Source organism: Tenrec ecaudatus, chromosome X (assembly GCF_050624435.1).
Source record: "Tenrec ecaudatus isolate mTenEca1 chromosome X, mTenEca1.hap1, whole genome shotgun sequence".
Classification (NCBI taxonomy): Eukaryota; Metazoa; Chordata; class Mammalia; order Afrosoricida; family Tenrecidae; genus Tenrec; species Tenrec ecaudatus.
The window spans coordinates 16,559,462-16,583,534 of NC_134548.1; the positions used below are offsets into that span (position 1 = coordinate 16,559,462).

Sequence of the window (24,073 nt, forward strand, 5' to 3'; positions counted from 1 at the left end):
CAGCCTAAATGAAAGTTATCCTTACTGAACAGCATAAAGATAAATATCTCATAACCATACAAATATTTTAAGTTTTATGACAGGCAACATAAACCACCTCACTTCTACTAGAATACTGGCAAGTCACAGTTAAAGGTGGAAGATGTTAAATCTGTATGTAATACAAATATAACTCTAGCTGGGTATTGTATTGAAAGCATGCATTTACCTACTATTTAGCATTGCTTTTGAAGTCAATAATGACAATTTGTACCTGTTACAGATGTTACAAAACATCTTTTAAGTAATATTTACATAACAGAGAAACTAAGTTAAACTACCAATCACAAGGAGTTTTGTAAGCAAATAAATTTATAGCCATGATTCCACAGATGTGGTGAGGAAAGCCAACGGCCATTCCTTAACAAAATACAAGACTTTCCATCATGCATAGTTTACAGGTCTCTTTAAAAGCTGGATATTCAAAAATGATTCAACAAACAATTTAAGTTGGCCAGACAAATGCTGAATTAGTTTGGTTATTTAGCTACCTTCGTAATACAATACATTTAGAATCTAATGGGAAGTAGAAGTAGACACTCCATGAATATTATTGTAAACTTTCTTTTCTTTCTGGGCACAGTTATGTCACTGTATAACTGGAATCAAAGAATGTATTTTTTTAAAAAAGCTAACTTTCCTGGAAGACCACTTCCATTCCCTATTTTAAATATAATCAAGTCAATAGTGTGACAATTTCCACATGAAATACGTTACTAAAATAACTCCAAGTAGTGTTGCACAGAAACTACAACTGGGTCCCCATTGTGATTAACCACCAGGACCTGAGATTTTCCACGTGGCAACTGGTTGAGGTACAGTTACTTAGTAAGGAAATACATCCATGAATTGGGACCATGGGCTGTAATTATTGCTCTTCAGACACACCATATTTGTTAGAGGAGGGTAAATAAAACAAAGAAAGTGTAAGTTGCAGTCTCCTTCCCACAGCCTGTAACATTTGTACAGAAGCCACACGTTCTTAAGAATGCGGAAAGGCATATACCATAAATCCAGCTTAGTACATTTGTGTTGTCGTTAGGTACCATCTTACAAATATCAAACGCCAGCCCCTGGTCTCAGATGCATTCTGTCTTATTAAGTCTAGGAACTCCATAAAACAAGAAACACAAACCATATTTTTGTGTAAATATGATTCCTATTTTTCAATTCTTAGTACATATTCTGGTCTCAGACTTTTCAGAAAAGGTAATTATAGCAGAAAAGGATTGGAGAAGCTACATTAGTTTTTCTGAAGCCATGGGAAGGGAAGTTTATACCCCTTTATATTCTCCTTAATTATTTCTCAATATTGAAAAGTTCTCGGGAGATCAATTCACTATTGATCTCTCCTTCAGAAGTTGGATGAAACACAAATGCGGTCAGTGAGATCGAACTAGTCTAGCCTTGATCTTCACTTTACCAGAGTTAAAACCATTTCTAACAAGGAGTAAACTTAACCCCACCACAAATGTACACAGAATCAAATAGATAATCCTTAATGTAAAGTATACAAAACACTCTTCAAGTTGATTATTTTATTCTTAGCTGTAGCTTTTCCATTTAGAAACTGGACCTCTTTTTTCCATTTATTACACTGCAATGATTCCATTCTCCTTCACTAGTTTAGGGATAGTGTGAAGAAGGCTTAATGTGTATAAATTGCTATGAAATTAGATTTTCATTTATATATAACTGAATTGTTTATAAAGTACTCCAAATTATAGCTTATGATGTATAACTTTCGAAAATAAAACAATACATTTAGCATAAGTGTTTTGTTTTGTAAAAACATTCGACATTCATGCATCACATTAGAACATATCCATTTGGGAAATTTCCTATGCACACAACTTAAAAAAAAACATGTAAAAATTACTCAGTACTTCCAATGTTAAAATAATTTGGTGCCACCTAGCTTCCAATTTCAGTAACTACTAGCTTTAGAAATTGAAAAGTGCATTTTGGAAATGCTTTTTCATTATGTCTTAATGGTAACAACACAAGGTCACAAACTGAACTGTGTGATATCAAAATCAGTACAAAAAATGCCATATGCTATTCAAATATGAAAAAACAGAAGTACTTATTTTGACTTTAGATGCCGACTTCTGCCTCTCTTAAAACAGTATCAAAATCTCCAGGGATTAATAGGTATCTGGAGCAGACAGAAAGACTTTGTATAGTCAAAACCCTGAATAAGTAGAGGGCAACAAATTAACTTGAATATCTAGTTCCTGGAAGTGAAGTGGTCAAACTGGGAAAGGAAATATTGCTTTAAAATATTTTAATAATAGCTTTTATGGTCTTTTATCCAGAAACTCTGTTACTTCAAGAGAACAAAGTGGGCCTAACATTTTACTTAAGCTATTTCAACACTCTCAGTTTTAAAGGAAACACCAATACCTTGAAAACAAATCAACCTGCTTGAATAAATAGTACTCATGCTGATGAAATTTTAATCTTCTACAATGGGAGAGCCCCAAATCCGAATTGTAGGCCAATCCTCAGGTCTAATGGAATGTAAAGCGTTGGGCTCAACTTAGATCTGAAAGGGAAAATAACATCCAGTCAAATGTATGGAATGTATTCTTATATTACAATCGTCTACAGCACATCATGGAAACACATCTTGGAATCAAACCCAGAACAGGAAATTTTGGACACCAGATTTTTCTCTATTATGAACTATTGCGATTATTTTTTCATGCTCTTCTCCTGAACATTCTACTATATAGAATAGTCTTATTCTTAATGAAGATTTTATGTTTGGAAGCTGGGAGCAGATGTAGAGGTGTACAATTGCTTTCAGAATGGGCAATGTATGCTACCGGTGAAATTTTTCTCAGGTGACTCACAATCAAATGTCCCAAGGTAACTCAAATGCCTCTTTGTACTTTCTCTTTGCTTGGAAGCCTGCTGGGCCCATTTCTGAGAAAGTGTAGGCACATCTAGAAACCTGATTTTTGAGAAAATCCTAATCTCCTCTAGACCCTCAGCCTATCTACACGTGACTTCATGTTCATGTGTATGTGCTCAATCAGGTAACTTCTAATGACCTTTGCTCCCAGCTCACCTGTCAGAATGTTTGAAACTGCTCTTAACCCATAATACAATAGCAACATGCCAGGTGCTTGCCAGTGAATGAAATAAGTAATCCTACTGCCAAAGCCTAATAATAGCTTGGTTATAAGAAACCTCTGGTTCAGAATCTCCAAAGGGAAAGACAAAGATTTAAAACTTCAGAAATACAAATATACATTGGTGGTATGTACTCAACTCATGATGTGAGTGTTCTATATAGGATGGAGATACAGCTAAACATAAGCTGGATTGACGGATGAATAAATATATAATAAATCAAAGTACAGAAATTTGTTAATTGTAGAATCTCAGAATGAGTAGCACTTGTGGTATCTAACAGACTAGGTCAAGAACAGCCTTGGTATCTCTGAAAAGATGGCCTCTAAATATTAAATTAGTAACACATCTTAAAAAAAAGACAACCAAAACAAACAACTAAGGTTTTGTCTACTTACATCATCAATGTCCTCATCATCATCTCCTATGTCGTCAAACTGGATTTCATCATCATCTCCAGGGCCAAAGGTATCCGTTTCATTGATTTTAGCTAAAGACATAATATTTGTATTACATATAATACTATTAAAATGAATGAGTCTGAGATAAAAATGTTTAACTATGAAAGACTTTTACAAGTTTAATTCAACCAATTTAATTTAAATATAAGAAAAAAAATCCTAACGTCCACTTATAACCCTACTCTTCAGAGTAATATTGTTCTTTTGCTTCAAAAAGTTAGTTTTTATAGGCAAAAAAGTAGTTTTTATAGGCTAACAATTCTTCTGTAATAAGAACAGTTGGTTCATTAGCCACCAGAGATACATCAAATCAATCAGAAAGACTGGGTCAAATCATGCAAATTGCCCAGCACTAAAAGTGAACCAGAGGTAAAAGCATCAGAGCTTAAATTGTGAATACCCAATTTGTGGAAGGCTGTGGACGACAGTGGGAACCCAACACCCATCTGCAAAGTATCTAGTCAGATGAAGGTGTGGCAGATCCCCTCTAGCCACAGGCAGAAGTCTCAAATAGCCTTACTATCAGATAGATATCATTATAATCTTGATTATGCAGCATCCAACTCCATACTTGGTCAGTTTACCTTTTTTGAGCCTACCTGATTTTGTTCTAGGTTTAAGTATTTCTTGCTTGTTCCATGACAAAAATATCTTCCCTGCCTTTTAATATACTGATGTGGTCTTTTCTTTCATATTCATTATTTATAGTTTCATCTTAATATCTTCTTCTTCTAACCTGACCACTTTACCTCATTTTTATATTATTTCTGTTGGGTTTTCCAGTTTGTGAAGCATGGAAGGAATGGGTGCATAGAGATAATAACTGGTGCAAGGGTTTATAGGGGTGGAAGGTGAGGGGATTTGGGGAGCAAACAATGAATTTGGGAGGAGGGAGAGCGTACTAGAAATGATTGTGATTACACAACTTTTAAAAAGCGATGTAATCATGAGGGGTAGGGAATGATGTTCAAAAATTAATTGTGGTAATGATTGTACCATTCTCCTTGATATGACTGAATCACTGAATTGCATGATATGTGGAGTATGTGTAAATAACACTGTAAAAAGAAAGCAAACCAGGAAGCTCAAGTCTGATTCATAGGTTTACCAGTAACATTTCCTAGATTGGAACCACCTAGTAAATAGTCTCAATACAATTTTCATACTTAAATTATAGCATTTTCATAACAAAATGCACAGAAGCCAAAAATAACAGTGAAGAAAGTAGTACTAAATAGTATGCATACGTATAGTAGTTTGCATAAAGCGCTTAAAAAAGGTGAAAGAAAACTGGAATTTCACGAAAATTGCAAATTACGTAGGCCCTCAGGTAGCAAAGCGGTTGCCCCTCGAGTTGTAGGCATATAGCCTTGGAAATCCACAAAGGCAGTTACTTCTACATTTTTCTTGACGAGGTCATGAGGGACATATCGATTTTGTTCAAGATTTCTCAACGCATTGCTTTTGTATTTGGCAGAGGGGAGAGGATGGTTTAAAAATATTATAGGTACTACAATACTAGCATTGAGTAAAAACTAATTTCAAAATAAGTATGACGAACACTAACAGTCTGCTTCATGTTTAGATTAGATGAACTTTTGAGAATCAATTGACAGAATTTTTTTGTGACTTAAAAATTAAAGTTCAACTGGCTCACCAAGTACATTTTTTAAAGAGTCCAGTTTTTTCTTATTTTTAGTTTCTAGTATCAAGTACAGGCAGGCATACTTAATCTAATCATATAAGCAGAAACATATATGTGAAATGCTTTCACAATCGTTCATCCAAACACCAGCAGACAACTGGATCACTTGACAGGTTAATATATTAATTCAGACATTACCATGCTCTGGAAGCTCGCCATAGGCCTTCAGACTTCTAGCTTCATCTGCATTGTATTTTAAAATGACATCCGCTTTGTTATCCTTAAAAATAGGCAAATGATGTTTAGAACTGTATGGTGCAGTGAATTACTTGACATGACTTCTTTAGCCAGTCTTAATGAACAGCAAAGGCAAGCGACAAAGTAGTGAGTAGACTTCCTGACCCCCATGCAGTGGGAAAGCTGAATGCCATTGGGCAGCAGAAGGCTCCTGGACATTGGTCTGGTGAACTAGGCGCTCTATGGGGCTAGATCTGTGCATTTTCTGACTGTACCAGGATGGAATGCCTTTTGGGTATTCATCAGCAAAGTTAAAAGAACTTTGTTAACATCTGTCTCAGCAAATCAAGAAGAGGTCAACAAGGAGACTATCTGTAGGCATGACTGAGAAGAGGCCATCTGGCCAAAGAAATGTAGCGCAAGCATTTCTGATTCTAAATTGTACCCATGAGCCCCTCTAATAAACCCCATAAAGTTAATAGTTTAAACCCACCAGCCACTCCATGGGAGAAAGATAAGGATTTTTGTTGGACAGATCTATAACTTCAGAAACGCTAGGAAGCAGTTCTACTCTGTCCCATAGTCACTATGTTAGAATCAGCTGAGTAGTTTTTGTTTGGTTGCTTTTATGCAAAAATATTCATAGGAACCATATTTTAAAGTGTTGTCAGGAATTGCAATGCAAAAATGGAGACTGGCATAATGACCCAAGGAAATGAGTATCAAGTGGTTGGTTCTAAAGGTATGTAGAATGAAAGCTTTCTGTAGAGTTCTTATATAAGTTAGACTAATTAGTAGACCTGGGGTGAATCTGTTTTTAACAAACTCTTCTGAAGTTTCTGATGCAAACATCCCATGAAGAACCATGCCTTAGAAGGTTCACACTTCCCCATTAAAGGAATTTAACGCAGCTAAAGAAAGAAAATTTGATTTGATTGCTCATAATTAATTTAATGAGCACAAGCAGGTTCAAACAAAGGAAATTAAATGATCACAGTGACGCAAGGGTCGTGTGATGCAGACGCCACTCCTGAAGTCCAACTCTAAGGTAGGTCCATGGACATCATGTCAAAACCAGAGCTTTGAACTGCTTATTTCCAGTTCAGTCAGGGCCAATGAATCCAAATCGAGCTGGGTCTGAATTTGCAAAGCGTATGTGTACCACAATGATAACTAGAAAGGAAAAATGGAGGGTCAACACCCTGTTAGAAAGTTTTTTTTTTTAATAGAAAACAAGAGCAGAATGCAAAATGCACGGCAACCGAATCTCCTGACCAGCAGAGTGGGAAATGGAGGTAGCTGGCTCCAAGACACAGGGCGATCACTTTGCTTTGAATGTATGCAGCTCTCTAGTCCTGGTGATAATTCAAACTCCTGTACCTGGCTCCAAATAGGTTTACTATGCTTCTTCAGAATCTCCCATCTCACGGCTTCAACCTGCAATTTTCCCCATTACAGTTATCACTCTAGTACACCCACAGCATACAAATGTGGCCCCGTCTTAGCTTTGCTGCACTGGCTAAAACTGGACCAGTTCAAAGCTCCCGTTATGAAACACAGGTGCCTTTCAGTTCTGTCTAGACCGGAGCACGTATCGGTACCGATACAGATAAGAGCACAAGACACACAGAATCCAGGTCAGATAAACCCCTCAGGTACAGAAATGGGAGTAGTGATACCAGGAGAGTTGGGGAAAGGTGGGGAGAAGGGGGAGCTGACTCTCTAATGATTGATAATCTCCCTCCCAGGGGGGTGAACAGAAAAGTAGCTGAAAGGAGACAGTGGTTGGTGTAAGATATGAAGAAAATTTATCAAGGGGCCTCGAGGGTGGGAGGGAGGGGAAAAAAAGAGGAGCTGATACCAAAGACTCAAACAGAAGGTAAATATTTACAATATGACGACAACAGAGTATGTACAAATATGCTTGATAGGATTGATGTATTGGATGTTGTAAGAGCTGTCAAAAGCCCTCAATAAAATGATTTTTAAAAACCCCCACAGGTGCAGGTTTGAGAGGACTGGTGAAAATCTGCAATTCTAAATTCCCAGGGGACCACTGTTCAAGTAACAGGAGCACAGGACATAAAGAATCAGAAGTACTGGTCCAGGCTGTCACTTTATAGTTTGAATGCCACTTCTTTCAGAACTTTGATTTCCTTATCTGTGAGACAGGGAAACACTAACGTTCTTTTCGTTGGGGGCTATTGTTATGGTCAAAGAAGAAAATAGACCTAAAAATGGCACGAATACAAAGCAGGTTATATGGTTACAGCTTGGAAAACACAAGTCAAATTTATTTCATTCAATTCAAGCCAGTAAGCAAAAATTTTAAATGCAATTTTTACCTGATAGTCTCGTAGACCAACCAATATGATGTCGGAGGTATTTATCCAAACCTAGGAAGAAACATGGACTCCCTGTTATTAACGGAGAACAAAGGATGAAGAGTAAGGTTGAATCTCTCCTCCTAAAATACAGTCCATTCAGCCAACTGTGAGAGAAGTACCTCTTTAGAACTAGGAGAAACTAGTGATAGTAAGCAGTTGAGCTGGCTTCAACTTTTCTCTAATTTTGGGATGTTAAAATAGAACACTCCTACTTGAACTACTTGACTGTTCAATTCCAGAGTAATGTATATTAGTTTAGAAAGTCAGAGATTTCCAATCATGAACTGCCCCACATGGCCAGTTATCTATTATATATGAGAATATAAAACTAATTGCTGGTGTTTATCTCCCTCCTTCTACATCTCCACCCTCTCCACAACCCCAATCACTGAAGCTCTTTAGGTTGGTAAACCAAACTAAACCCTTTAATCAGAAGAATAAACCAAAAGATGTTTTAAGTCATAAAATTAGTTTTGCCAACCTGAGATTAGTAAATCTCCCTGAATACCTATTATGATCGAGAATTAATTAATTCCCAGATTTACTATGTGTAAAATTATCACGAAGAACTTTTGTTGTTTAACTATATGCAAATTATTGTTCCATGGAAATTTCTGTGAACTTGTGAAAATGAGCTCCATTAACCACAAAAGCTGAATACAGAGGCAAGCTCCCACACCTACCTTCTTCCTCAATTTCCCCCTGATGTGACACAATCTCTTTACACCATCAAAACACATGGCTTCTAATCGTCCATTTCCCAGCATTTTGATGACCTGTGCATATTCTGGGGGAAGGAAAAGAAACAGATATGAGATACTGTTCAACTTTTAATAAAAGCAAATTAAAATGGCACGTCCACACAAAGCACCAGTTATACTGGTTAAAAATAAACACATGCAGTGGAAGTATAAACAGATACAAATATCAAGTAGACGCATAAATATAAATTCAAGAATAGGATTGCATTAAGGACTAAAAGGAAGGAAAGGAAAAAATAATGTAGGGGTGAGATGAAGAAACTGGTACCGTTTGATTTCTTATATTGAGTATTAATGAGAGTTTGTTAGTCTTCGTATCTTATTAGAAATCTGATCAATTTCACAATTAGATTCATGTATAAAATTTAATATATTGACCATGAAAATGGCTTTATTGCTAAATCTTATGTCTTAGTTTTAAATAAAGGATATTACTTGATTAGCAAAAGGGGCAAGCAGTGCATCCTGAGAACCTTTTTTCAAGGTGACACATATTCTAATTTTATCCAAGAAACCAGTCTGTTTCATAGTCTGTCAGTTTTCACAGTCTTCCCCAGCTGTAGTCTACGCCAACCCCTTCACGTGATAGAGCAAACAGAAGCCTACAGAAGTCAAGTTCAAGTGTCCAAGGTAACCAGCCCGTTAATGGCATGAGAACCAATACTTTGTAAGGCCGTTTCCACAAACTTTCTGCTATTGTCCATATTTAAACAATCTACCCATTTTGGGCAAGCAGACTTGGTGGCTCATTAATCTGGCACATTTGGATCCCAGATCCTGTTTTTGCTGCTGGGTAAGGATTGGACTGCTAACTGCAAGGTAGGTGGTTTAAATCCACCAGCTGCTCCATAGGACAAGTGATGCTGTACTTTCCAGATGAAAGTAGTAAATGCCTTTGTTAAGTTAGGATATCTTAGTGATTATTTTACAGTAAAACCAGAGAGATATTCCCAGATGAAATGCCAACCTTTTCATCAAAACCTTTCCAAAAAGGCACTCAGGAATTTATCCAATTTCACTGTCATTTGAAAAGTCCTGAGAGGGAGATTCTGTCTTTAGCCCGCACACCACAAGTGGGCCTGTTTTTTCTGCTTTTAAAGGCCAAAAGGCAGAAGGCAGGGCAGCCCTTCAGAACCTTTAGATTCCCGAAGCTTTATTTGCAAATATATTGTAGCACAAAAAGTGAGTTCCTCGGGCTATGTTGAGTGCGTCATCTCATGCCTCGACCAATCAGCTGGTCCACACACGGGCAGTCTCTCTTTGGAGAAAATAGGAGAAGAAAAGACACACCCAAAATAAAGTTAACTGCTAATGGGGGCAAGAATGATGAAAGCTAAGGAACAAGTCTTTAAACCAGAAAAAGCCATTCGTTTTAGTGGCTCCTTCCTATGCAGGGCATAAATAAAAGTCATCAAAATTTCTACTAAAAAATAATATATTGGTAAAAAGTGATGGAAATTGAGATCGGAAATGGAATATGGACTACATACTTGATTTTTAAAATCATATTAATGTTAAACTACTGGAACATGACAATTGTAACTATCGAGTAGAATTATAATTCAGCAATCCTAACGTAGAATATACTTGTCTTGGGGAGGTGCATAATAAATTGAGTATCTCAGTGTCTCTAACTTTCAAATGGTTAAGAAAACCAAAATGTCAAAGTAAATCAAGTTCAAAAGGGAGTTCAGTGTACTAATACTGTAATTTGGAGGGGGAGAAGCATCAGTAAGAATTAGTTTTACTAACTTCCTGGGTATGTATCTGGTACATACAGAATCTTATTTCAGCCCATTGTTTTACTTTGATTTATTGTTCTTTTATGCAATGAAATGCTAAGAGCAATGGAGAACTCAAGGGCCCATAGAAGTCTTCGTCAGTCCACTAATCGCACCACAGGCAGTTCCCAACTTACAAAGCCTTCAAGTCACTTATGATCCTCTGGTTCCTTTCCCCTTTTTTGTACCCTGTGTCTGTAAATTGTACTAAATACAATGCTGCTAATGGATTCACAAGACTTTCCACCCACGTGCCTGTGATCTTCCTGCATTCAGCATCATTGCATGTGTTGTGTGAGTCTGAAGAGGAATTTATAGGCTGGTATCGGACATATGGGCTAATATTGGACTTATGAACTTGATCTAGGCTGGGATGTTTTAATATACAATTACTCTTTGATATAAAGTGCTCTATTACATACATGAGTCTCCCTCGATTTATTTCTCTGGTCTACACAGACCAACACAGATATTCAATGCTTTGATTTATAAAGATGTGAGAATAAAGGCAGCAATTAAAAAAAGGGAAATGAGTGATCTATATCAGAACCATTATGACAAGGTTGTCTGAAAGGAACCTGCTTTAAGTTGGGGGCTGCCTGTATTAAAAAGGTCCCAGTAAGACATGGAGTTGTCAACATGTCTGATGGTTAATTCTCTCCAAACTTCTTAGTTTGAACCTTAGTATCTATGCGAAACAGTGAAATCCCTGTTTACCAAATGGCTCTGGAGTCAAGTGAAAATAGGGACAAGAAAATTATTGCTCAGAATTAGGTCAGATTAAAATTCTGTACTTAAAAGAGAATTGTTATAAAAAGAAGCCTACCGCCTGAAAATGCTTACCTTGCCCATCCTCTTTGAACACCAGTTCTCTTTTTTCAGACTCGTTCTCATTCTTACCTCTACGTCTATTTTTACCTCCTTTACCTAATGATTACAGAAATAAAAAGGGTAAAATTTGATATTAATCATTTGTAAAATAGTATGAGAAAAGAAATTAAATTAAGACATACAAAACTTAAAGTCAGAGAGAAAAATGTTCACCATAATAGACATATAGTCAGCCACTCTCCCATCCTTTTAGAAAGGAACCCAGCAGTGTAGTGGGTTAGGAGCTGGCTGGGCTGCTAACCTCAATGCCAGCTGTTTTATTCCACCAATTTTCCATGAGAGAAAAGATGAGGCTTTCTGCTCCCATAAAGATTTACAGTCACTATAGGTTGGAACCAACACAACAGCAGTAAAATCGAAGAAGTTTCTGGGAAGACTATTCAGTAATATTTATCAAGAGCCTGAAAGGCATGCCAATTCATTATCCTATAATTTTACTTCTAGAAATTCTTGCCCCATTTGCCAGATTCCAAAGCCTATCGTTTCCTGAGCAGTTTCTGAAGCTAGTCACATAGGCAACAAGGAGAAGCGTGGCAAAGTGATCACCTGGCACAGGGCTGATCCCATGATTGCCTCCTAAGGTAATGATTAGGAGTTATGTGGACCTCTTTAAGGAGCCATGGTGGCATTGTGGGCTAGTACCAGCTGCTTCCTCCTTGGGAGAAAAGGTGAGGCTGTTTGCCCCCTTCAAGATTTATAGCCTTAGGAACCTTATGCAAGGCAGCTCTGAGTCAGAGGGGGTGGGGTGGGTTTGCTAGGCCTATTTCGAAACTTGGGATCCAGAGCACGGTGCTTCTTTCTTCTGGCCTGGCTGGTACAACCACTGTGATGGCTTCGCCAAAAGAAGGGGACTCAAGGGGTGTAAACTTAACTCTACGTCAGCCACTTGGATTCTCTTGCTTCTGTGTACATTAAGACTGTTTTTATAGATGCTTAAAAACAGGGAAAGGTGGACAATAAAAAGCTTACCATTTGTATAAAAAGAGGGAATCTATATTCTTAATTGCTTAAAACCAAACAAGTAACCCAAACTGACTGCCATCGAGTTGATCTGAGTCAACAGTGACCCTATATAGGGTTCCGAGGCTGGAAATTCTTACAGGCGCAGGCAGCCCCAGCTTTCTTCTGTGGACAGCTAGTCAGTGAACCGCTGGAAGGACATGTACACGGTTGTCGGGGAGGAGGAGCAAAAAGTGGCAGTGGGCAGATTTCAGAAGACTCACTTTTTCCATTTTAAAAACTTTAAATCATGTGAATATATTTACCACCCAAGAATTTAAAATTTAAAAAAATGCTTTAATAAAAAATAGGACTGTAGCATGATCCTCTGGGTAGGATGAGTGGAGCAGGTAGACTGACAGACAGGCAGAACACTTCTGAAGTGACGAAATGTGGAGGGGGAGGGCTGGAGCTGTTGACTTCTCAGGTGCTCAGTGCCAGTCTCTGTCAAAAGGAGGCGGTTAGAAACTCAAGCCAAACAGTTCTAAAATCTGTCTGCAACTCCTTCTCACTGACACCCTCCAAATATGTGTAATGGCCCCTATTCTTTAACTGGGTCTTACAAAGCCTCTCCTGGTTAATGGCAATTTGTTGTTTACATGCCAGCCAGTAAGAACTCCTGGGGATCCTACAGGACAGAGGCAGCGAAAAACCTCATAAGACACAAACCAATCTACCTCTCACCGCTTCTCTCCTACTATACGCACACCTCAATCCAAGGAGACGTCTCATTGTTCAGACACTCTCTTAACTCATTTGCACTTTGGCCCCATTAAGTATCCTGTTTACACACATTTATAATTAAGTACCAAAATCTTATGCCTACGAAGTAGGTACCATTTTTGCTTATACTTCACAAGAGAAAATGGTCTTTAAAGGGATAAGTAACTTATCCAAGCGAGTGAGAGAGATGTGGGACTTGAATCAGGCAATATGGACCCAGTGACTATCTACTAGTGTTAGGGATATAAGAACGCTATCCATTTACTCATCACAATCAACCTACGAAGTAAGGGCTGAGAAATAAGTAGCTCACTTAACTGCCATAGGTGACTAGCTTTTGCTTCTAGCCCCATTAGGTACCTCTACATAGCCCTTTGTTCCCATTCTAGAACCCAGCCCATGTTGGTAGCCATTTCCAAAAGGTGAGAGAAAGGTTGTAAGTGGTAGTGACAATAAAGAATTCAAGCGCAGAGCTTGGAAGCAACACATGATTCACAACCCAAACAGAACAATCTCCTGAGAGATCAAGATTAGTTTGGGTTATGTATTTGAGGCATTCTTGGGCACACCAAACAAATTTCCTAGGGAACATATCTTCTACTTTAAACCATTAATCACTTCTGGTCTTCAAACCACACACTAAAAGCTCCATAGGGCAAGAATTCTGTTTTATTGCCATATACACAAAGCCTGGCAGTTGTCCACATCAGGAATAGTTCAGTCCTCAACGAGGGGTGACTAGCAACTCCCGGTGTGGGAGGCTCCTTACCCAAGTGCACATCTAACAGGACGCCCGCCTTCCAAGATCTAAACAAGAATCCAACCAAAGCACGTCATTCAGCACATACCTCATGGTAACTCATGTGCATGGCCAGTACCAGGATTATACTCACAGAACCTTTTGGATTTTCTGATGGAGTAACAAGGGAGTTTTAGTTGTACATTAAACCTCAATTCATAAAACAAGGGGGTCTTGAAAAGTACTTCTTCTCAATGACTTAAATTATAATAGATGTGTTTTACACGCACAGGGATGATAAATGCCGAATTCAGAATAGTAAGTGGAATATATTTTACCTTCTTGTGAAAAAAAAAAGGAGGTGAGACTTGAGCATAGACACTTCAAGTTGTTTCCGGTTAAGCAAGATTAGCGAACTAAATGCCATTTAGTACGGATGTCCTGCCCCCTTGGTGCCAATGGGGAACCTATTATTCACCTAAGGGTGGAGTCAATAGAGAGGAGATGATTTAATCCATCAGATATTTATTATCTATTAAATGCCAAGTGCTAGTGATCCAATGTGAACAAGGCAGGTACTAGTCCTGCTCTTTGGACTTTGCAGCCAAAATGAGAAAAACTGAAGTCTTATCAATGGAAATAAAGGTGAGAATAAAACAGGTATGAAGTGATCCAGGTACCATCTCTGATGGAATCAGAGTAAAAGAATCTGAAAATCTGGAAAGTTTTAAAAACTCTTTGATCAACCCCAGTCACCCCTCCCCCCAAATCAGCGGTAAAATCTCTGCTAAAATAAAAAAGGTCTCATGAGTTTGGCTTTGGAGATAATATGGTGGAGAGTCCTAAGAAGACTGCCACCAAGTACTCAAGAAGGACAAAGTGTGTGCTTACAGTCACGGAGAGAAACGAGGGGCGATCCATAAAGCAGCTGTCAAGGCAATTACACACAAATGTGCCTAGAACTTCTTTCGGTACAAATAAAATGATTCAACTTCAACGATTGTCTATGAGCGGTTATAAGGATGTTTTTCCTAAAAAATAAACACTTCACATCTAATAAAGGGAGACTTTCTTCAGGACTGTGCGAGTTTTCTTTTACTTATATTAGGTCTTCCGTTTGGGGTTTCAAATAAACTTTTCCCCTTATCTGGCAATCTGAACAATTAGCTTTATACGGGAAAAATGTAAGGTTTTTTACTCCCACCACAACTCGTCTGGCTAAACATGTGGCAAGTCTGCTCGAAGAAATAGGTCGAACCCTTTTACAAAGCGATGCGGGAGGATCCTAAAACTTCATGAAGGCTCTGCTCACCATTTACAAGGAAAGTACCCTCAACAATATAAAACAACTTTTTATAAAGAAACCCAGGCAAGAGTCCCCAAGGGTGACAAAATACCCTCGGAAAAAATTGCTTCGAGGGCTTAAATTTCATGCCCAGGAAGGACCGAAGGCCTGATTATAATATCCAGGCCGCCCCCTGGGAGACTCGTGGTCAGTCTGGCGCGAATGAGTAGCAAAAGCCTATGTTCTCTCGTAGGAGGCCCCACAAAAATGGCGTCGGCTCCACCCCATGTGACCACACTGGGAGACGGGAGTAACTTCCCAGCTCCTCTCCAGAGCGCTCGGAGTCGCATGTAGGGGTCACAGATGCGGGTGGGGGTGCGGAGTGGGAAGGAAGGAAGGAAGGAAGTAGGGAAGGGAGGTCACTGAGGCTCAAGTAGCCTGGAGGCCGCGAGAGGCGGTGAAAAGGGCCGGTCGCTCTGTCCCGTGCTCCCAGGGTCCCGGCGGCTTACCTTTATTCTTAGGCATGACTGCGGCCTTGCGGCGTTCCCGACTCCCGTCCGGGCGACGGCAGCGATTCCTTTGAGGGAGCGACGGCTAACGAAGGGGAGGGCGCAGGACGCAGCAGGCGCTAAGGATCGAGTGGCGTGTGAAAGAGAGCCGCACGACCCAGCGATTCACAGAACGTGACGTGCCTACGCTCAGTGGCGGCAAATGGCGCCGCGATGTTTGCGTCACTTTTCCACGCCTACCGCCGCAGATTCGACCCGCCCTCGACCCTCCCTACGCCTACGACCCGCCCTCGGCCCTCCATACGCCTACCGCCGCAGATTCGACCCGCCCTCGGCCCTCTTACGCCAGCGCGATCGTAAAGCTACCCTAGTTGAAAACGGGGCTGCCGCGTGTCCACCAGGTTCTCAGCAGGTGGGGGGGGGGGAGGAGTGGGGAGACGAGGAGAGGGGGCGAGGTGGAGAGGACAAGGGGCGAGGTTATAAGCAGAGGGAGGGCGGGGGGGTGGGGGGAATGTTTCACAAACGGAGTGGGCGGAGCCACGGAGTTGAGTCATAGTTAAGGGTGGGTTGACGCGCGCCCTCTGCTGGCTGACGCTAGACCGCTAATGCTTTAAAATAACCAAGTCTCCCACTTTGACAAGTTGCTGATTCATTAACTCTCTAACCTAATAGCTCAGTTCTAATACGGCCCCTTCTCCCATTGCCCCAGGTTAGGGGTCTGGTATAAGGGCAAGACTCCCCTATCCTCTATTTACTAAAGTATAATATCTGCAGACGCTTGGTAATACTTTTCAACTATCTGGCTTCCTTACAAGGAACCTTGTTTGCACAAAGGTTAAGAGCTGGAATCCACCTGCTGATCAGAGGAGGCGGGTGCAGTTAGGAGGCACCCCCCCCCCCACACAAATCTTCCATAGAGATCTACAGCGTTGGAAAACCTACGAGGCGGTTTTCTATGAGTCTGAATTGATTGGATGACAATGGATCAATGGCTTGGGGTCTTCCCCGTGGGATCCTTCGGTGGTATATTTAATGTGCTTGTTCTCTGTTAACCTAAACGTTGGTGGCTCAAGTCCACCCAGAGGCACCTTGGAAGAAAGACCTGGCAATCTGATTTCAAAAAGTACTATAGAGCACAGCTTCATTCTGATACACAATGAATCCCAGGCAGCTAGTCTTTCCTACTTCACTGTACACCTTATCGGGCAAAAACCGTGTCTGGGTTGGTAATGGTCATTACCAGCACTTAGCAGAGTGTCTGGAACGCATGTAATAGATGGTCAATACACATACGAAGTAAGAAGGTGAGTAAAGGTGTCAGCTCAGTTCAGCCCCCTTGAATGCTTTATAACGTTAACTAGTATTTCTCATGGGCTGTTTATGCTGGGCCCATGGGTTCAGTTCCAAGTAATTTTCAATAAATCCCCTTTCTGCAAACATTAGGGTTTTCATATCATCTCTTTAGGGAACCAGACATGGCTAGATAACAGAGAAATAAATTACAATAATCTAACAGTGGTTCTCAACAAGAGTAAGGAGATAAGGAGACCAGTTTGCTTGCTGTAATCCTTAGTAAGTTTTGAACAGATCATTTTGGCTGCTCCCTTAAGAATCTACTGTAGAGAGGCAAGGGGAGGGGTATGGTGGTGCAGTGCTTAAGTCGTAATCAGGAAGGTCATCATGTCAACTCATTAGTCACTTAGCAGTAGTAAAGACCTAGTGATCTGCTTCCAGAAAGATTTATAGCCTAGGAAATACTGTGGAGCAATTCCACTGACTTGTGTCCTTTATGAATCAGAATCAACTTGATGTGAACGTGCTTTTATGTAACAAGGGTGGAAACAAAGGCCAATTAGAAGGTTCCAATCAAAAGATTTATTTTGGGGGTGATGAGAATATTTTGGAATTAGACTATAGTATAGCTTCACAGAGTGCCCAGGAGGTGTCATGGTTACACACTGGGCTGCGATCCACATGGTCAGCAGTTTGAAACTACCAGCAGCTCCAAGGGAGAAAGTCTGGGCTTTCTACTCCTGTCAACAGTTAACAGTCTCAGAAACCCCCATTGGGTCGCTACGAGTCAGCAATGCACAACTCTAACTATATACTAAAAAATGGAACTGTGTACTTTAAAATGGGTGAACTTTATGGTATGTAAAATTACATCACCATTAAACTATCTTAAAATATGGGAGACTGTAAGAACTTGAATGATATTAGAAGGTATCAACTTGAGTAATTATATGATTTCTTCCAACATATTCAGAAATGTATATGCAAAAGGAAGCAAGATAGAGGGGACACTGTAAAGGCAAGAATGGAAGAATGTGCAAGCTGCTATGAAAGGGATATTAAGTTGATGAACTATAGGGCCTATGGGGTACATTTTGGGTACAAAGGAAATAAGAATAGAATGGTAACTGATTGGGAGCAAAACCAGATTTAGTAAAAATCCCTTAACATGATTGATTATGCCTTTTAGAATCTAGCCCCTGCTTATCTCTTGAAACTCATGTTTTTCTTATACTGTACCTTCCATCATTCAAGTGTTTTATTTTCTTCAATTCCTCTAATTCTAAGCCTCCATTTATTCGATGCTACCTTAACCCCTTCTGCTTGATCAGTTTTCTTCGAAGTTCTTCCCTGTTCCCTAGGAAACCCCACTACACATTCCTACAACATTTTGAACTCCTTTAAACACTTTGAAATAAAGGTGACAGCTCACTGTCAGTAAAATTATTATAGACCCAGTCGAAATTCCAAGAGTGGCTAGAAGATATTTCTTCCAAGTTATCACTCGTTTTATTTGAATATAAAGTCACAGGACAACATTTGGACTGATCTTTAACTGCGCTCTATTCCATCTCACTAGTTTTAACCATTTTGTAGTTGTAAGGTTTTTTCCCATCTCATCAAACCCACTGCCATCGAGTCAATTCCGACTCACAGTGACCTTGCAAGACAGAGAACGACTGCTCTATAGAGACTGCACATCTTTTTGGAATCAGGCAGCTTCATTTCTCTCCCAAGGAGTGGCTGGTTGGTTTGCAGTCTGATGCTTATCCCACAGTGCCACCAGGGTTCCTGCAGTGCCAAAGGCAAACAATCAATTGTCCTGAGCATCCAGAAAAGAATGCTGACTTAGATTTGAGCCCAGTGAAACCCAACAGATTTCTGAGTTCTAAAACGGTACAGTGACACATTTGAGTTGTTTTAACCCACTAAATTTATGATATCACATGTTAGTAAACAAATAGAGTAGCTTTCCTTTGTTGTGACAATATCATGCCAAGTAGATCTTGAAACTCTTCTTCTTGAGCAAATGTTTTGAGGATGAGGGCAACAAATGTACACATGTGCTGTACACAATTGATGTACGTATGGATTGTGATGAGTTGTATGAACCCCCAATAAAATGATTTTCTTAAGTAAATGTTAAGATGGTGGCAACATATTTACATATCTTGATATAACTGATGTATGGAATGTTATATGAGCTGCAAGATCCCAATAAAATAATTTTAAAAACCCTCTCCATCTTATCCTGAATACCCAAATGAATATAAGTGGACGGCTGCTGCTTCTTTTACTGTGGATAGCTTCGAAATCATTCTACAAGGAAAGAAGTCAAGGGAGAGGGAAAGGACTAACTGCAAGCTTGTGACCCATTTCTTGTTTATCAGGAAAACACAATCTTAATCCAGTTTTCTATTAATTGTGCTCATGTGATTGGCTGCTACCCAAACAAAAGGTTGGCAGTATGAGCTCATCCAGAGGCACCCTGGAAGAAAGTCCTGGTAATCTGCGGTCACAATGAACTCAGTTGCAATTGGTTTAATGATCTTTTTGAGTAAAAAGAACATGACAAGTCCTTTCCTAAAAATGCTTTGAGGCAGGATGCACTTGGTCTCTCAAATGATTTATTGTAACAACTGGAAGGTATGCGGCGTGGCTGGTTGAAGGATAGGGGATACTCGCAGATCTAAATAAGTACACAAGGGAGCCTTGCAGAACCCAAATGACTGCCTTTACTCTCCTATCTTGCTCAGGAAGAAACTCGGCCCTTAAATCTGAATTCAAAATGCACCCTCCAACCAAACCGTCAAGTTGATTCCAACTCATACTCTATTTGGCAGAATAGAACTGCTCCCGGGAGCTTCCAAGACTAACGAGTGATGTGGGAGCCCTGGTGGTATAGACGTTACATGTTGGCCTGCAGTTCCAAACCACCAGCCGCTCCATGGAAGACTTTTTATTCCTCCAGTCCAGAGTTACAGTCTCGGGGGTCGTTCTACCATATCCTACAGGGTGACTATGAGTCGGCAGGGACATTATGGCAGTGAGTGTGATGATTGATGTGAATTTGACAAATCCTTTGAGCTGAGACTGTGCATTGATTGACTCAGAAATATTCCTATTTTGGTGCTATTACTGCATATACTTGAGGATAAGCCAAGTTTTTCAGCATATTTTTAATGCAGTTTTTCTGGTAAAATGAGGTGCCTTGGCTGATAATCGGGTCGGCTTATACTCGAGTATATAAGGTAATCATTTTTCATAAATATGTACTTTGGGAGTAGAATAACAATATAAGCATCACATAACTGAAATAATCTGATAGATGGGACGTGCATGCATTTATATGAAACTTTATTATAGAAACTTTCATTTCTTTTAAAGATTACAAAACCTGTTCTAGGACAGGAATACAAGCAATGTTATTCCAGGATGGTTCATGGATACATCAGAAAGCGCTTAGATAACACGATTATAGTATGATATGGAAACTTCCCAGCTTAGACTCTTAAATAAAACAATAGAAAGAATTCAGTGATATTTGGTCCTTTACAAGCATTTCATAATTATGGCAGCAGGGCCAAGCATCTGATGTGAGTCTACCACCAAAAAAGGTACAGTACATATGAGATCATATGGTACCTTTGGGTTTCTGGCATGCCTTACTAGAGAAAGTAGTATAGAGATCTATCATGTAGAAGAATGGAAAAATGCACGTGATTTTCTTTTTTTAAAATTGTTTTAAGTTGATACTCATCCTACTTCCTCCACCCATAGTCAAAAAAGCAGGATACTCACATCTGACAGGTCACGTGTACACTTCCCTTTTGTTTAGGGTAAGAGTGAAGGTAAGTCCTGATAAAAACATCACCCATAGCCACTAAGGATGCTAAACATTTTACAATATGGAAAAAGTTCAAAGCTTTAGATGGTAAACTACACCTACTTATAGAAACACAAACCAAATTCCGTATCCTTCAGTCCTTCCTTCTTGTTTAAAACTTCTATTTTAGTTTGAAAAGCTCAGTGTATGGCTCAATCAGCATTATAGTGGTCATAGGAGTAAAGATGTTCAATTCCAACACGTACTTTGAGCAGCATTAAATTTTCATGCTTCTACACTGTACTAAAATAGGATGAGCTCTAAAGGAGTTTTCTTGAAGTTGACAACCCTGAACTATAAGTTCTCCTTTCCACTCATACCTACTTAATGTCCGATGTGTTGCTAGTTGCGCTGGGAAAAGTCAGGGAAGTTGAAACCGCTTATCATGCACTCCAAGATTATAGGGCAAAATAAGGAAAGTGCCTTCACAGGTCTGTTCAGCCCAAACCTTGGATGCCCCATTATGACTGGAAGTGAAGTGGTAAATATGAGTGGTAGGACTATCGGGCTTGTAACTATCAGGCTTGTTGACTTAGTTAACGAGAATCCTTTGAGAGCACTTGTCACATTGAAGCTGGTTGAAGTCACTACATCACACAGAATGTCAAAAGGACACAAAACACTGTAGATACAAATTCTTCCTGGTCATCCTTCTTTGGGTATATACACTTCACCAGTAAACAAAAAGCGTGGCTCTAGATTACTAGTTGTGAGGGAAAATTTCATTCTTTCATGAAATGGTCTACGTCAATGGTTACTTGGGGAAACCAGCAAATGAAAGCATTCTGGAGCTAAAGGGGACGATTCCCATGAATGGGAATACACTGTCAACTTTCTATCTGTGAACTGAGGAAGACCCAGAGTCCACATCCAGTTTAAGGGGGGTTCCACGGATTGGGGTCTTCCAGAGGTATACAACTCGGGGATTAAATTGGAACCTTTGGGTTAAAGCACCCAGCCGCAGCCACGGAACCCATTGTCCTGGTTAATCACACAAAACAGATCCACTCTGAGTCTTTGCATGGTCTTCAGAATCTCAAATGCTCAATGCCACCGTGGGTTTTAACATTCTCCAAAAATACAGAAAGTAATATAAGCTGAAAGATTTAGGTTAGGATTTAAAAATAATTAAAGCCACATCTGAAAAGCCATGTTGAGATGCTTTCCTGCTCTCATCCTGTACCACTTTCCTCCTCAGGGATTCGGTTCAGCCCCCTCCCCCAAGTTTTTGCATCACCAACCCTGTCCGTCTTTCCTGGGTTGAAGGTGTACTTTGGTCCCAAGAGATGGGAAAAGGCTGACAAGAGCTATTGGAAAGCACTGCTTGTGGAACTCCCTCCACACACTTCCCAGCCCCACTCTCACAGCATCTTGTCAAGTTTCTTTGGACTTGTGCTGCTGCTTGTGAATAAATGAGCCCATGTCAAATCTGCTAGAAATCAAAGGTCTATTGTATTTAGACAGTCCCCATTAGAAAACGAAAGAGGGTAACATAATGGTTACGAAAACAGCAAACCCAAAAACACCTTAATTTTGCATCATTTGGAAGAGATGATCTAATGCTAATGGTGGTGTGATGGATCAATTCCAGGATGTGCCTTGATTACATCAAGTGCAATCTGCATTTTGGATTTTTAGAGGATGTTTGTAAGAGGTCTGGTAGATAAGTTTTCCTCCCCTTCACAGTGACAGATCTTTAATAAGACAGGACTGCGACTTCCTGGGAAGAGGCTACATCAACAGGCAGCACGGATGAGGGGTTTAGAATGATTGGACTTGAAATTAATAAAGATTAACTAGATTGTGGAGCATGTTTTTTGCTAAAACTGTGGCACTACAAACCAAAAGCAAGAAGACCATCAGAACCACAAGGGGAAATGAGTTATGTTCATCAACTGCAAGCCTTCAGCTCTGAATACACAAATGACTATCTCCAATGAAATGGACAGTTTGGGGCTATGTATAAAGCAGACACCATCACTGAAAGCATAATTTGAAGTTATTTCAGCAGCAGAGGATGGCCGCAGTAAAAGTTTAGTTTTGAACTCAAGCTACTGGTCGGATGGGAATAAGAAGGGAAGGTGTTGAGGATGAAAAAGGAGTCTTTGAGTCTCAGGTTCTTCACATGCAATTAGCAAGCCAGACCTCATTCAGTTATAAGGATTAGTACTTTGACTCTGAGTTTTAAGACTATGATGGACAATACATGAACACACTATGGAGCAGCATCAATGTCAAAAGATGTCTGAAAAATGTTTTCTGCAGTGTTAACATTGAAAAAAATGGAATGACTTGGGATGGCCATGGTTTTTAACACTGAAGGAAGGGGTGGGGGTGAAGAGGCGGAGGTTTCTTGGCCGCTAATAAACTCTGTATCTAGCTCTTCTGATCACCTCTTTCCATACATTTGCTCATGTGGAAGAAAAGCTTACATTTGACTTCACTACAACAATTCTTGTGTGTCACTTGTGCGAAAGGGACATACTTTATGGATGTTCTCTTTTCTTGTTAATTGTATAGAGCAGTGGTTCTCAACCTTCCTGATGCCATGACCCTCTCATACAGTTCCTCATGTGGTGGTGACCCCCCAACTATATGATTATTTTTGTTGCTACTTCATAACTGTCAGTTTGCTACTGTTATGAATCAGGTGACCCCTGTGAAAGGGTCGTTCAACCCCCCCAAGGGGGTCGCGACCCACAGGATGAGAACCGCTGGTATAGAGGGAAATCCAGAATTGACAAGTAGGATAAACAGTACTCTTTTGGCTTTATACTCTTAATGGGATGATTTACAGCTTCTGGCGGGGGGAAAAAGGTATCTGATGGAAATTGTGTTGATACTTGACCTCTCTCTTTCTCTCTCTCTCTCTCTCTCTCTCTCTCTCTCGCGCGCGCACACACACACACACATATACACACACAAACGAGTTGAGCACATTCTTGATGAGGCCAGTGAAATCCATTTCATTGTCATGATGTACGATGTATGTATGCTAGGCAGCTTGGCAATGAAACAGGTAATAATGGATACACAGGTTTCTTTAATCAAACATAAGTTGTGGCAACCTCCATTTTTTAAGTAGAGAATGAAAGTCATCATGTAAGTGGACACAGTGACCATGAGAAACAATTCTGAAGTCTGAGGCAGCTTCAAATGGCTAGAAATGATCAGAAATTCAGAAAGCACTTGATGCACGATCACTTGGCCTGCCTTAGCTAGGATTTAAGGTTAGAACAGATAGGGTAAGCAACAAGGTTTTATTCCCTAGAATAATGAATGAGGTTTAAATACAA

General features: G+C 39.9%; 1 protein-coding gene across 1 annotated transcript; it reads right to left on the reverse strand.

Moving 5' to 3' along the window:
* Positions 1–1,562: 1,562 nt before the first annotated feature.
* EIF1AX (eukaryotic translation initiation factor 1A X-linked) lies at positions 1,563–15,796 on the reverse strand. Its single transcript, XM_075538464.1, has 7 exons — positions 15,599–15,796; positions 11,296–11,379; positions 8,594–8,697; positions 7,869–7,919; positions 5,485–5,566; positions 3,579–3,670; positions 1,563–2,587 (listed from the first exon to the last, which is right to left on the reverse strand). Exons 1-7 carry the CDS (start codon positions 15,612–15,614, stop codon positions 2,582–2,584), a joined length of 435 nt encoding a protein of 144 aa, XP_075394579.1. The 5' UTR covers positions 15,615–15,796; the 3' UTR covers positions 1,563–2,581.
* Between the last annotated feature and the right edge of the window lie 8,277 nt (positions 15,797–24,073).

Bases quoted from the DNA above. Each gene is read 5' to 3' on its own strand.
- EIF1AX (XM_075538464.1), bottom strand. The intron at 7,920-8,593 runs GTAGGTGTGGGA...GTTTCTTCCTAG, and splicing joins GGGGGAAATTGAGGAAGAAG to GTTTGGATAAATACCTCCGA. The intron at 5,567-7,868 runs GTAAAAATTGCA...CCTATTTTTAAG, and splicing joins TTGGTCTACGAGACTATCAG to GATAACAAAGCGGATGTCAT.